The sequence below is a fragment of the Anolis sagrei genome, chromosome 4 (genome assembly GCF_037176765.1).
Source record: "Anolis sagrei isolate rAnoSag1 chromosome 4, rAnoSag1.mat, whole genome shotgun sequence".
NCBI classification, from domain to species: Eukaryota; Metazoa; Chordata; class Lepidosauria; order Squamata; family Dactyloidae; genus Anolis; species Anolis sagrei.
Window position 1 is genome coordinate 58651495 of NC_090024.1, and position 14361 is coordinate 58665855.

General features: G+C 36.7%; 1 protein-coding gene across 8 annotated transcripts in view; it reads left to right on the forward strand.

The window, feature by feature from the left end:
* The window catches only part of ZNF521 (zinc finger protein 521), a 328366-nt gene that overhangs the window by 41915 nt on the left and 272090 nt on the right, over positions 1-14361 (forward strand). For all 8 annotated transcript variants that reach the window (XM_060775191.2, XM_060775188.2, XM_060775187.2 and 5 more), the window contains one exon: positions 4292-4471. Coding sequence is in view for 6 of the 8 variants with exons in the window: in XM_060775188.2 (XP_060631171.1) it covers positions 4292-4471 (180 nt within the window). In the remaining 2 variants the exon portion in view is untranslated. Of the gene's footprint in view, positions 1-4291; positions 4472-14361 lie in introns of those variants that run through there.

Here is a 14361-nt window from a genome sequence, read left to right on the forward strand (position 1 = left end):
CATATCCCTGAGTGCTGTCAGTTTTATGAGATGAAACTGGGAGCTTGAGCTGAACATCTAATAGTATGCATTGTGCACATGCTGCCTTCCAACAAGTGTTTAATGATGTCGGGGTCAGTTTGCAACAGTTAAGACAATTATTTCTTTTCCTCAGCTGTTTATAACCTACTGGTATTTTTCACTGTGAGGCTCAGGTAAATGCAGAAAGTGGGAATGTACTTACAAGTAAGTTTGGAATGCAAGTAGTGTGTTAAAGGGAGTTTAGAAGGGCTTTCCCTTTCGTTCAGCAGGTGTGTGTATGACCCACATTAAACAATATGGAATTGAGCACATATACAACTTTATACCACTTATATACTCCTTCTATGTGAGCACTCCCATATAAAAAACAGATATCTTAAAAATATATATACAACATTCTTTTAAAAATATATGTATACACTATAGACGTATTGCCAATCACAGAACCCTACAATTATATCCTAAGATATGTTTGGATCCTTCATGTTGTTACTTGTAACCCATAGCCATAAAGATTACAAATACAAATATTTACCACCCATAATTGAATGTTCAGTGGATATTAATTATTACTTCAGTGGTAAATATATTGTTAGGAATATAGTTCAATTTTCATTTGTTTCTACCACCTAGACTAGATCTGTCAAATCAATTGAGTTTGTGTCTGTTATTTACTAAGTTCCCACTGATTTGGGCTGTAGTTGGGACTAGCAAATGGATTTAGGTCATGAACATTGCATATGAATGTAAATTCCTAGTATACATTCATTTCATCGCCTACTCCAATGGTTCTCAACCTTCCTCATGCCATACCCCTTAATACAGTTCCTCATGTTGTGGTGACTTCCAACCATAAAATTATTTTTGTTGCTACTTCACAACTGTAATTTTGCTATTGTTATGAATTTTAATGTAAATATCTGATATGCAGGGTGTATTTTCATTCACTAGATGAAATTTGGCACAAATACCCAATATGCCCAAATTTGAATACTAGTGGGGATCCGGAGGTGTGTGTGTGTGTGTGACTTGTCACTTGAGAGTTGTAGTTGCTGGGATATATAGCTCACTTACAATCAAAGAGCATTCTGAACTCCACCAACAATGGAATCGAACCAAACAGAAAATACTGGAAGGGCTTGGCGGACATTGACCTTGAGTTTTGGAGTTGTAGTCTACTTACATCCAGAGAGCACTGTGGGCTCAGTGATATATCTGTACCAAACGTGGCACAAATACTAAATATGCCCAAATGTGAGCACTGGTGGAAATTAGGGAAAACAGACCTTGACATTTGGGAGTTGTAGTTGCTGGGATTTATAGTTCACCTACAATCAAATAGCATTCTGAGCCCCACTAATAATAGAATTGGGCCAAACCTTCCACACAGAACACCCATGACCAACAACCCCCCAGGGATCCCAATTCCCAGGTTGAGAAACGCTGCCCGACTCCGTACTTTCATTCCTGCAACCTTTTGCATTCATATTTTTAAAATTCAGTTAAAAGTACCTATATTTGTTAGAAGTTGAAAAGCTGATGGTATGAACAACTCATAATATATGTTCATCTAATAAATTTCAGTTTAGAGTTGTTTAAATCCTGAGATGATGCTTGGACATATTTTGACATGTTTATAACACTATCACACCACTTTAACTGTGATGGCTCTGTTTCATGGAATTCAGGATTTTTAAATAGGCAAAGTTCTTAGAATATTCAGCTTGAGATATCTAGTCTCATATTTCTGAAGAGTTCACGAGAGGTCTCTAGCTAAAGTATCGATGGACCTTATGAAATTACATGTTCTAGAATTCCATAAAATGAAAGCACTACCATGAAAATGTCTATTTGCTATAACTGTGCAGTACATATGCACTCAAAGGCGGATACCTTATTGATTAGTCGTAGTGGGAGTACACCTATTCAATTTTGAATTGTAAATTAACATGTAGGCAAATCCCACTGATCAAAATGGAGGGCTATTCTAGGGAGAACGAACAACAAACAGGTCATAGGCTATAGTCTGAGGTGCAATAGAGGAACTTGCAGAACTTGTCACATTATCTATTCATCATACCACGATCAAGAACAGATTGTCCCTACATTTGACCCTTTCTACACTGCCATATAATCCATATTATCAAAGTAGATAATACACATTATATGAGTCTACATTGCTGTGTAATCCAGTTCAAAGCAGATAATCTGAATTCTCTGTGGCAATGTAGAAGGGGCCTTAGTAACAAAGGACAGTTCAGCATATATGTACTTACATTATTTGTAAATACTAATTCTTCTCCAGGTGATATATCCTTATAGCTTTCTAGTAATACATTTAAGGTCAAACACATTTTTATTCTCTCTGACATTGAAAGCTTAAGACGATAAAGCTCTTTGATGGTTATGACATGATCAGACACATTCATAGGACTTACTGCACGATACCAGTCAAATAGGTTATCATACCAAAAACAACTTACTCTTGATGACACATGTAATTTTCACACATAATCATTTTTATATCTTCACACTCATACACATCTTTATACAAATTTGTAAATTTCTACACTGCCATATAATCCAGTTCAAAGCAGATAATTTGGATTTTATATGGCAGTGCAGACGCTTTCCAGATATATAACCCTATTGAAATAAAGATTATTACACAAAGAAGTACCTACTTCATCAATCTGCCCACTCTGTGTCTCACAAAAGAATCTCTCATTATTTACAACAGAAATTGTTCAACTGCAGTAAAGTCTTGCTTATCCAACATAAATGGGCCAGCAGAACATTGGATAAGTGAAAATGTTGAAAAATAAGGAGGGATTAAGGAAAAGCCTATTAAACATCAAATTATATTATGATTTTACAAATTAAGCACCAAAACATCATGTTGTAACACAAATCAACAGAAAAAGCAGTTCAGCACACTGTAACGTTATGTAGTAATTACTGTATTTATGAATTTAGCACAAAAATATTGCAACATACTGAAAAAACTGTGGATCCAGGCAGGAAGCAGACTGCGTTGGATAATTCAGAATGTTGGATGAGCAAAGGTCGATTAAGCGAGACTCTACTGTACTTGAGATTTTCCCACTCTAGGATGGCTTTGCCCCAGTTTTGCTCCCTTCATCAACCCTCTTCTCAACCAGGCTCAAGACATCCCTTGATTCAGTTAACATTCACTTCTACTAGAAAGATTAACCTTAAATTCTTGGGGCCCTGAGAGTGTGTGCTCATGCATGATCTGTGCTTTCCACTTCTGGAAGAAGTACGGTATATGTCTGCCACCCCTAACGTCCAAATGCATTTTAAATATAGCCCAGGGCACTGATTATTTTATCTTTTCTGCATCTGAGAATTTTTCATTATTTTGTAGAGATACATTTCTCTTCCTGCATTATGTCCTCAACTATTTTAAAGGCAATATTCCTTTTTTATACAAAACTGAGGTAGCATTGGATGATGTCTAGGTTCTGCTTTGTAGAAAGGATTTTGTGACAACGGGTTGTAATAATTCATAATTTGTTATTGGGATCATCATTACTATCCCAGAAATAGAATTAGATTATCTGTTTCATCCTCACTACTCTGGTTAAGATGTATAATAATAAAAAATGGCCTCTAGGGTTAACTATCCTCTGCAGGTTAATACTACTTTGCTTAATTAGCAGGCAGTTTTAAATACTTCTGCAACATCTGACTGTCAGGAATAATGGTTTTTAATTTTTTTTTCCGATCAGGCAATAAAACAAGCTGATCATTGGGCTGTTTCATGAAATGGGACAATTCCATTCTCTTGCTTTTAGATTAGCTTTAGCTTTAAAATAAAAGTAGTGAAGAGTAAATCTCCTGAATTCTCTCACCAGCACCTTTTGTCTTTTTTCAGTAGGTGGTGCTGAATTGTAGAAGGGATTTATTATTTTAAATTATTCAGGAGATGAAAAGCTCCCAGCAGTTGTATAAAACTTGTAAAAATTAACCATAATGAATAGAAGTATTGCCCTTCTATGGGGGTGGTGTGCTATTTTTTGGTAAGAAAGATCATCGGGATTAGAACAGAGAGATGTTTCCTCTGTTTATTGAGTAGTAAATTCTAGCATAATTTTGAAGTGCTGCAGGCTTACTCCACAAGTATTTTTCTGCTTTTTGAGTAACCTAAACAACAACCACAATAGTGAAACTCAACCTTGAATCCTCTTTTTCTACTGAATCTTTTTTGAAAGGCCCTGGGGTCATAGTCTTGATTTTTTTTTTTCAGATCTGAACTGTAAACTTGAAGACAAGACAGAAGATGGAGAGTTGATAGATTGTAAGAAAAGGCCGGAAGAAGGGGAGGAGTTAGAGGAAGAAGCTGTGCACAGCTGTGACAACTGCCTCCAGGTGTTCGAGTCACTGAGTGATATCACAGAGCACAAGATCAATCAGTGTCAACTGACAGGTAAACAATACTTATTTTGTGTCTCCTTACATTGTTCTATTTCTGATTTCAGGTTTCTGCTTCAGAGGTGCTCAACTTGTTTCTGCACTGAGTTTTTGGGTGCAAAGAAGCAAGGATCATTGCTTCAATCAGTCAAATGCCCTTGTTCCATCCGTTAAATTTGGGATTTCACCTGCTTCTATGTCTTAACAATTTTAGTTACTTTGGCTATGAAAATCCTAAGATGAAGGACAGCTGCTGTTATGGTTCAAAAGACAGTTGGCAACAATGACTGAGAACAGATGAAAGGAGATACAGTAGAACAGTGGTTCTCAACCTGGGGTCCCCAGATATTTTTGGCCTTCAACTCCCAGAAATCTTAACAGCTGGTAAAGTGGCTGGGATTTCTTGGAGTTGTAGGCCAAAAACATCTGGGGACCCCAGGTTGAGAACCACTGCAGTAGAACATTGCACCAGTAATGTTAGTACCTGTACACTCATGTATAAGTCTAGGTATTTTGGTAAAAAAAACCCTCCAAAAACTTGGTCAAATTATTTGTGGATCAGTGTGAGTCCTGTCCCTTAACTCTAATCAAAAAGGAACCATATCCTTCTCTAGAGCTGCAAAAAGCAAGAGTTTAGTCCACCCCAAAAGAGTCTAAAGGAAGTACTTGACTCCGTATACTTTCTCCGCTGTGGCAGCACTTTTGGCTCTTTTTGTAATGTCTGGGTAGGTAAATGTCAGTGGCAGCAGCCAGGGGACCTGGATTCCTGGGACTCTCCTCTCTCCACAGAATGACCCTTGACAGAATGACCCTTGACTCCATGCACCTTATCAAAATCCATAATTTTGGTCCAAAATCTGCCCTCATCTTATATGTGTGGTCAACTTGTTCATGAGTGTGTGTGTGTGTGTGTGTGTGTGTGTGTGTGTATATATATATATATAGAGAGAGAGAGAGAGAGAGAGAGAAGTTTTTGTGAGGAGATCTACTTCACCAGTTGTGAGGCTGTAGACAAATACGCTTCTTCTGTGTATTACCTTAATGCCTCTAGGCGAAAGTAACGTATACATCCTAAACATGGATGCATTTTCTTGGTGGGTTTTCTGACTGATGTTTGAGACAGTTGGAATGGAATGGATATCTGAATGCACATTTAACAGAAGAATGTGCTCTCAAACAGTTAGTGAGGAAAGAACTCCATGTGGCACACCCCTGGAAACATTTAGGTTGTCCTTTTTTGAACATTGGTTAACAATGACGTTTTTGAAGAATTGTGTAGAAACAAATCAAAACAGCCCAAATTCCTTCAAAAACACCCAAGAACATTTGCCCAAAATAATTTGGTATAGAATAGTTCTAGAAGATGAAAAATACATGAGTTTCTGACATCAGAGTAGTTTTTGAAGCGAGAAAGTCTTTTCTTCTGGGTCAGCACTAGCAAAAAACCCTGATTAGATTACATCAACCAATCTATATATTAAAATTAAGCATTTTTATCCTTTTGTCTGTCATTGTTTCTTTAGCCCCCTGTGAAGGTAAGTCAGATTTGATTAAGCTGATGATTTTGGGTCTTGGATCTCAGCCTTCTGTGATCTTTAACAGTTAGCTAACAAATAGGATAGACTTGTATGGAATCAAGTACCTTTGAAGTGATGGGATACATGCCCACTTTTTATTATATATGACACTTCTAGTAAAGGAAATAATTCAAAATGTACATACAAAAGACTGTAACTCAGTAACAGTGCATACAAAATGTCTCAGGTCATAGAAGTCTGTTTTGCATACAGAAATCTCTGTTCATAACCCAGTGTTCCCAGATTAAAAGAGAACTGAGATGAAATGACTGGGAGAAGACCTTTTCTTTGACACTGCAGACCTGCCACTGTAATTTATTCACAGTAGATGGCTAAGTGGACCAGTGGCATGATGCACTATGTGATACACTTTAAGACAGCTTTCATACAAAGTTGAGGCTTTGTCCCTGTAGCATAGGATAGCTGGATTCTATCCCACATATTCTTCTGCACTGCCCACTTTACCAGGATCCAAGATGTAGCTTACTACCACACGTTATAGATTCTTTGAAAAACCACAGTGATCCAGACAAAGTAATAATGCTTTTAAATTGTCAAGATTTTAACTGCTGCCTTTCAGTGGCAAGATTCTTGAACGAAGTCTGTAAACTGAATGTGTAGCAAATATGAAGTTCCCTTTTCTTTGCTTTGTACTGTATTTTATACCTCTTTGCTATGTATATGCCAATAAAGGCTTATTGAATTGCATTGGACAAAGTTGGTCCTGTAGATATTTCATAGTGAACAGAAAAAGAAATCACACATATTTGAAACAGAGAAAGAGAGAGTGTGAGAATAAATGTGTTGAAATATCTTTCTTCTAAGTAGAGCAATCAAATAATGTCAGACTATTTTGTCTGTGTTATCAGCTTTTCCATTTCAGTATAACACCTTCATGTATTTGACAGTTCTTAGTTGCGCCTGAGAAACTGCTGGTGTCTGTTGGTAGATATGCTTCCTCTCTCTCTTTTTCTCATATTCTTGCAAAAAATTTGTATCCATGTTTGCCAAAACTTTTCTGCATTTATAACATGAGAGATCACTGCCTCCATTTTCCTTGGTTGCCCCTTTGTAATCCCCCAAAGTATCTCACCCGAAGCTGGGTGTTGAGTTGAGTGACTACAGGCAGCATGAACTGAAGATCGCACAACTGGGGAACTGAAGCGAAAGGAGAAATTCCTGGAGCACTGCTCCTGATCCACTTCACCCCAGGTCATGCTGGAGGGCAGAACTTGCCATGCTAAATGAGGGTTAAAATGGCTCTGCCACTTGAGTAAATTTAAAAAGAAATGTTTTTCAAAGAAAGGCATTGAGTCCCCTAAAAAGCCCTGTCTCTCACCATTTTTGGAGATAAAGCTATTATTGACGGGTAGGAGAAAAACTATTCAAAATGACGGAGAGGATTTGAAAATTAAAAATAGCCTCCTTTTTCTCTCTGTTGAAGGTTCAAGATTATACAAATATACTAGCTTTTTCTAATAAGTATTTAGGTTCGGTGACCCTTTTTTATTGACAGTTTTTGTATTAAAATTCTAGTTTTTTATATTGAAATTTAAATGCGAAAACTACCTCAAAATATGTCTGTAATTGGTCAGAATATTCTGAAAGCAAATATCGTGAATTTAGAGCTTAGGCTCTGATATAGAATACATTCAGTAAATCATTTTATTGGAATGTCTATATATTTCCTATGTAGCTTTCCCCCTGTAAACTGCATGAAATGAATAGATGGAGAACACACCCTGTGAAAAATTTGTTATGGAGAAAAATTAAATATTTATTTATATGTATTTATTATTTATTTACCATATTTGTATACCACTTTTCTCCGCCCGGAGGCAACTCAGGACGGTTCACAGTTGGCAGCAATTTGATGCCACAACAATTAAAACAATCGTAAATACTATTAAAACATTTAGCAAATAGTATAAAAACAGTACAAAGCCAAAAAACATTATCCTAAACATTTCCATACTAAAGTCAAAGTCATAGTTAAAGTGCATTGAAGCCCTCCTCCTGGCTCCCCCAGCAACCACTTTTAACCATCCACCTGAACTGGGATGTTCCATCAGGTTTGGCCACAGCCTTGAACATCTCTTCAAAGCAATATGAGTGGAGTGAGTCAATGAGTGACTCCACTCAGGATTTTAGGTCCAAAGGTGCTATCTAAGGTACTGAACTCTGATATGCACTATGGATAGCAAGTTTATTGTGTGGGTGGGTTTAACATACCTTTAATATAGTACCTGCCAGCATCTTTTCCTGATGCACATGGAGTTGTTTGTATGTGTAATCATATACATAACACTCTGTAAGTGTGCAGATGCAGATACATATAAGACAGGTATAACAAATTTAAATTTCATGAAGTGCAAAAGGTATCAGTAGACCTGTTGCATTTCTGTGCAGAGGCCACTGTACTCAATACAATGTTTTTATATTTGTTACTTTTTGTCGTGCGCTGTTTATTTACTTACTATATTTATATCCTGTCTTTCTCCACCCCAAGGGGAACTTAAGGAGGCTTACAGATAGGCAACAATTCAATGCCTTAACAACAACGTACTATTAAAATAAACATTTAAATTAAATTAAGATCAAAACTGAAATACATTAAAACATTTTAAAAACTTAACAGTCACTATAAAACCACACTATCTGCAAACATAATCCAGGTCATTCAGATAGTCATTGCACATAATTCCAATCTGTCTATTTCACTATAGGTTACTTCATTGGACTTTGTTACATACCATTCTAATTTCTATTTGTGTGCCTCTCTATGCTACTTAAAGATAACAGTTTATGAAACTGAGCTTATGTAGAATAGTTGGCCATCCAGAAAGCAGCTACATGGGATTTCAAACCATGAGCCTCAATATTAGCTGTTACACATCTCCTGATTTTATTAACTAGAGATACCAGAGTAAAAATCTAGAATTTTCTGCTTGCTGACCAAATACTTTACTACTTAAATCTAATTCTGCATCCACAAAAAAGTGGACTGTGGCATAGATTAACACAGGAATATTTGGTGTTTTCAGAGTAAGTTGAGGTTTTCCTGAAATAGGAGGGCATGACAAAGCTTTTTCATCTTTTTGTTCCATTCTAAAAAGTTGCAAAGGGTGCTGTATATATATGTTGTTTGTTTTCCTCATGCAAATTTAGCTAAAGTGCTTTTAGTATCTGTCAACATGCACATTCATGGCACCTTGAATAACTATGGCTATAGACAATAGCGACTATGTTCCACTTAATGGTGCTGGATTAGAGTTTTAAATCCCAAAGGAATCTGTAAGTGGTGATCCAGCATATGGCTGAGATTTTTGGCCTCCTATATTTGTGATAGTTATTATATTAACAAAAAAGGAAACTTGTAGTTAACTTTGGTTATCTGGTTCAGCAGCTGATGCAACCAAAGGGGTTACTAGAGAGATTTTTCTATGCATCAGTAGTCCATTTCCACAATGGCTTATGGCAGATGAAAACTTTGTTTAAAGAAGTAGAACTTGAAGTTGTTAATTCTTTATTTGGACTGAAAGGTCACCATCCTTAGTAGGGGATACCACCTGGGAATGGTGTAAATGTAGCAGAGATCTCTGACCTGGTAATAAGCACCAGGAGAAGGAGATAGGGATCATTCCACAATGTGCCCTGGGGGTACGTTTCTTTTAAACTTCAAGCAGTGTAGCTGGAACTGTTCAACTTTTTATTTCTTTCAGTTTTACCTTCAGGGGAAAATTGATCGATTTGGAGATGATTATTCCATAATCTCTGAATCTTTCTTTCTCCTCATTGCAGTGGGAACTCCTTGAAGTTTAAAAGCATTGTGTTTCCTCTGTGCATTGTGCAGTGAGCCCAAAGAATGTGTGGGGACAGAAGTTTTCTTTAAGGGATGGTAGGGATGCATTTTGAGTTGCAATACTAATATTTTATGCTGTGGTTATACATTTTGAATGCCAAAAAAAATGTGTCATGGCTTGGATTGCCTTTTTCTACTAATTTTTGGGTTAACTATGTTTATAGGAGAGCAGAAGAAGAAAACATTTGACTAGTAATGTGAAAGCATGAATTACCATTTATCAAATAACTTGAGTTTCATGAATCTGGAGTGGATTGTTTTTCCTCTAGATATTTGCCCCCAAGTTTCCAGGGGGAGAAAATTAAAAAAACCCTGAAATCAGTTTTGTTATCAAGCCAATGTAATCAATCTGATTTTTTAATCTCCCTGCTGAAATTTCATCACTGTGAATCTGTATTTGTGTGTGAAACATTTAGAAGTTGCTAGAAAGCAGAAGGAAAGCTTTTGTTGCCTTGGTATTTAACTTTGATTCAGTTGCTCATTGGTTTAAAATACTTTCATAAATATGTAGAATTACCCCTTTTTTCAAAATAATTTTTATTCTAATTATTAATTTTGTAAAAGAGCAATAAAAATATATACACCTGTATATAAAATAATACAGCAGACAGGAAAGGTGTTATCTTTAGGAAAAATGGTGGTTCTTGTGTTTTTTCAAGTGAGGGGGATAAATAATGGCTAACAAATGCCTGCTCTTTCACTGCTTTTATAACTGTGAATGGAAATGGTGTGTCTCATTTGTTTTTACTGCTTCATTCCAGCGGGAAGTCCAGTTTAATGACTGGAGGAGGGTTCAGTGACTCCTGCGGTGAGAGCACAAGGAAGGGTCAGGTTTTTCAAACACGATGCAAGCCCCTCTACCAGACATAAAAGTTAAACAAAAGGAATAGTGGGAACAGCAGACTCTGATTATTTACTTTCTTTTGATGAAAGCAAAGCTCAGTCTATTTGTGTGATGTGTGTGAAAGTGTGCCTTAACAAATTACTGCAGAGCAACCATTTAATGCACATTCTTCAAAAGATGAAAAGTAACTCACCTTTTGCCACAATCTCTAAAAGATATGAAGTTCTCAAAGTATTCAGAGTCTCAGATTAAGTCTACCCTTCCTCCTGAAAATTTCCAGACCATCAAAACATTTCTGTCTTTGGTTGCTGATTTCAAACTGAATTGCAGACATAATAAAGTTGATCTCTGACCTTCATCCTTGTGGTGATTAAACCATTTCTTCTTCTTCTATTCTTTTACTTAATGAAACTGTGGCATTCCGTTAATCATGAGGTTGAATCCCTCACTTAAGAGAGAAAATATTTCTATGAGACTTCATTGAAACATTTTTTTAAAAACCCAAATAATCATCTCTTAATTTACAGCTTGCGTAATCTACTTCTTATAACCAGGGAAGACTCCCTGTAAACGTGAACATTGCATAGCCATGGTTTTTGAACAAATTTCATGTTATTCCACTTGCATGTACTATTTTTATGCAAGACATTTGTACTTGCATTATCTGCTTTATGTAACTAGTTTCAGTACTACATTCCAATGCAGGATTTTTCCTAGGATCAGTCTAGCCCCAAGCTTAATATTGGCATAAACATGATGAACTTTGTAGATCATTGGAGGTATGGGGTATGACCAAGGAAGCTAATAGTGAGGTGCCAAGTCCTACCCTATTTTTGGGAAGAGGCTGAGTTGAAGGCTAGAACTTCCTTCACACATAATGCCAACACCACCACCACCACCCCACTTCAGCCATACACCACGTACTCAACATTAATTGTGCCATGAAGTTTTCTTGATGCAATGTTTTGTTTCAGCAGCTTTACCTGACCCCGGTGGTGCAGTGGGTTAAACCCCTGTTTAACCCACTGGGTTTTAAACCCCAGGACTGAAGACCGACAGGTCGCAGGTTCGAATCCGGGGAGAGGCGGATGAGCTCCCTCTATCAGCTCCAGCTCCTCATGCAGGAACATGAGAGAAGCCTCCCACAAGGATGATAAAAACATCAATTCATCTGGGCATCCCTTGGGCAACGTCCTTGCAGACGGCCAATTCTCTCACACCAGAAGCGACTTGCAGTTTCTCAAGTCGCTCCTGACACGACCAAAAAAACCAAACAAAAAACCCTGATCCCATAATAAATGTATAAGGGTTATCAATTCATAGTATTCTAAAGCCAAAATGCAGGTTCTTTCTGATTTCTTTCTGTTTGGCAGATGCAGCGTGGGCAGGAAGGTGCCTTGTGCCACATGTACTTCAATAAAAGTCCATCTTTAGAAACTTAAGATTTGTGAAAGCTCCATGTGTGTCTTTGAGAGTAGTGCTCTGACTCTTACTATGTATATTCTTATACTACTGAAGAGTCTCTAAAATTTGAAGAAGGAAACTGTTTTTCCCACCCTTGTATAACAATATATTTGGAAAGACTGTCGTGACTTACAACTACAGCTCTATATTTTCTCACTTCAATACTTTCTTTTAGATTTTGGACCCTGATAACAGCATTTGTTTTGCTTTTTCAAAAACCAATAATTCTTTTGGTTTAGTGTTTTCAAAATAATTTTTCCTTTAGCTGTGTCTGGTTTGCCAGTGATAACCCTTCATTACTGAATCAAAAAACAAAAGGATGGTCTCATCACAGTGATTCGTGCTATGATAAACTGACTATATTGATAAAATTCTTTATTTATGGCATCAACCAGATGACAACTCGGGAGGACAGCTAGTATAGTATGTGATAAACAAGATTGTAAGTGGCTCAAAAAGACAAAACTACATCATATCAATTTTAAAAGCTTTGGCTCCTTGTTTATTTCCAAGCCCATTTCAAGAAGCTAAGTTTAAACTCCTAAATGGTTTAGGACTGAATGGCTGAAGGAGTATTCTTATCAGTCTTTTCGTGCCTTGGCATCTTTGGAGGACACTCTTGTCCAAAGTATTAATAGTATTTTCCATGAAAACAAGGAGAGAGAATACTCTTTTATGGGGTGCAATTTTGAAATATCCTTTTTGTGGAAATGTGGCTGACATCAACATCATGTTCTTTTTGACTTTTGGTTCTAACCTGCTTGTTTGACTAGGCATTTCAAATTTGGATTGAAATATCGTTTTGCCTGTTTTTTTGCATTTACTCTCTTTTTATTATATTAATCACCTATGGTTTTATTAATGTTTAAGAACATTTTGTATCATTTTGTAAATGCTCTGGAACCATCACCTCCCAACACATGCACCTTTTTAAATATCATGATAAATCTCCCAGGTTGTTTTCTGATCATGACATGTGAATCTGAATGATTGTTCCACTATTTTTGTTTTCTCTGTGATATTTCTTGCACAATCATTGGATGTATGAATACAAAGGGTCAACTGTGCACCTTGAATTTGGCTTAACACTTATCTGGGTTTGTCTTAGGGAATTCTACTCCTTTTACTACCCTGCTGCTTTCTTCTAGGATATGAATATTGTGCCACCTCTTTTTTTTTCACTCTTCAAATTGTTTCTCATTTTGATGAAGTTTGTGGCACCAAGGGATGGCAGTGTGTGCGACAGCTGATGCTACCAAAACCAGTGGTAGGATCACCACTAGAAAGATTGGCAAATATATTGCCCATATTTGCATTTTTCTCAAACCTCAGAATTGCCAAACACTGCTGACTTTTTTGCAGCCCATTAACAAAGCAGTCAAGTTTAGGAGCATTTTCAGCTCACCCCAGTTGTAATCTTGGAAAAAAGGTCCTTGTACTTCTAGCATGTAATACTGCTCAGAAATAAATAACAAAATCCACCGACTGCGCAGGATAAAATATCCACCTTGTTTGTTGTTGTTTTGTTTTCTGACTTATGGTGACCCTAAGGTCAACCTATCATGTGGTTTTCTTGTCAAGATTTGTTCAGAGAAAGTTTGCAAGTGATTTATTTTGAGGCTTACGAGTTTGACCCACCCAAGGTGAGTTTCCTTGGCACCCAACAGGTTTCTATGGCTAAGCAGGAATTTGAACTCTGATCTCCCATGTCGAACACTAGTCCATGCTAGCCCACCAACTAGCAACTACTGGTGTCAAGACCTTTTTATGGATTGTGCTGTTTCTTGATATATATATATTTTGCAATATAATATAGTAGCCAGATATATGTCTGCAGTGTATGTGATTTGGGGAATGGAGTCACAGCTGTTCACTCTTTTTCAATTAATGTCTCAACATTTTCTGGAAATGCACTCCTATCAAGCAGAGCAAAAGCCATTTTATATGTGAAATAAAATTATTATTTTTCACTCCATTAAGAAATAATTTGCAAATTGGTACTCACTGAAATATTTCAGATTTTTAGTTTACTGATAATAATGAGCTATTTACTGAAACTATGTTCAGCTCACAAATGCCTGTTGAATTTGAGTAATTTAGCAGGCATATAAATCTATATTCTGTGTAATAAATTAAAATATGGTTAAGAGCAGAAGCAT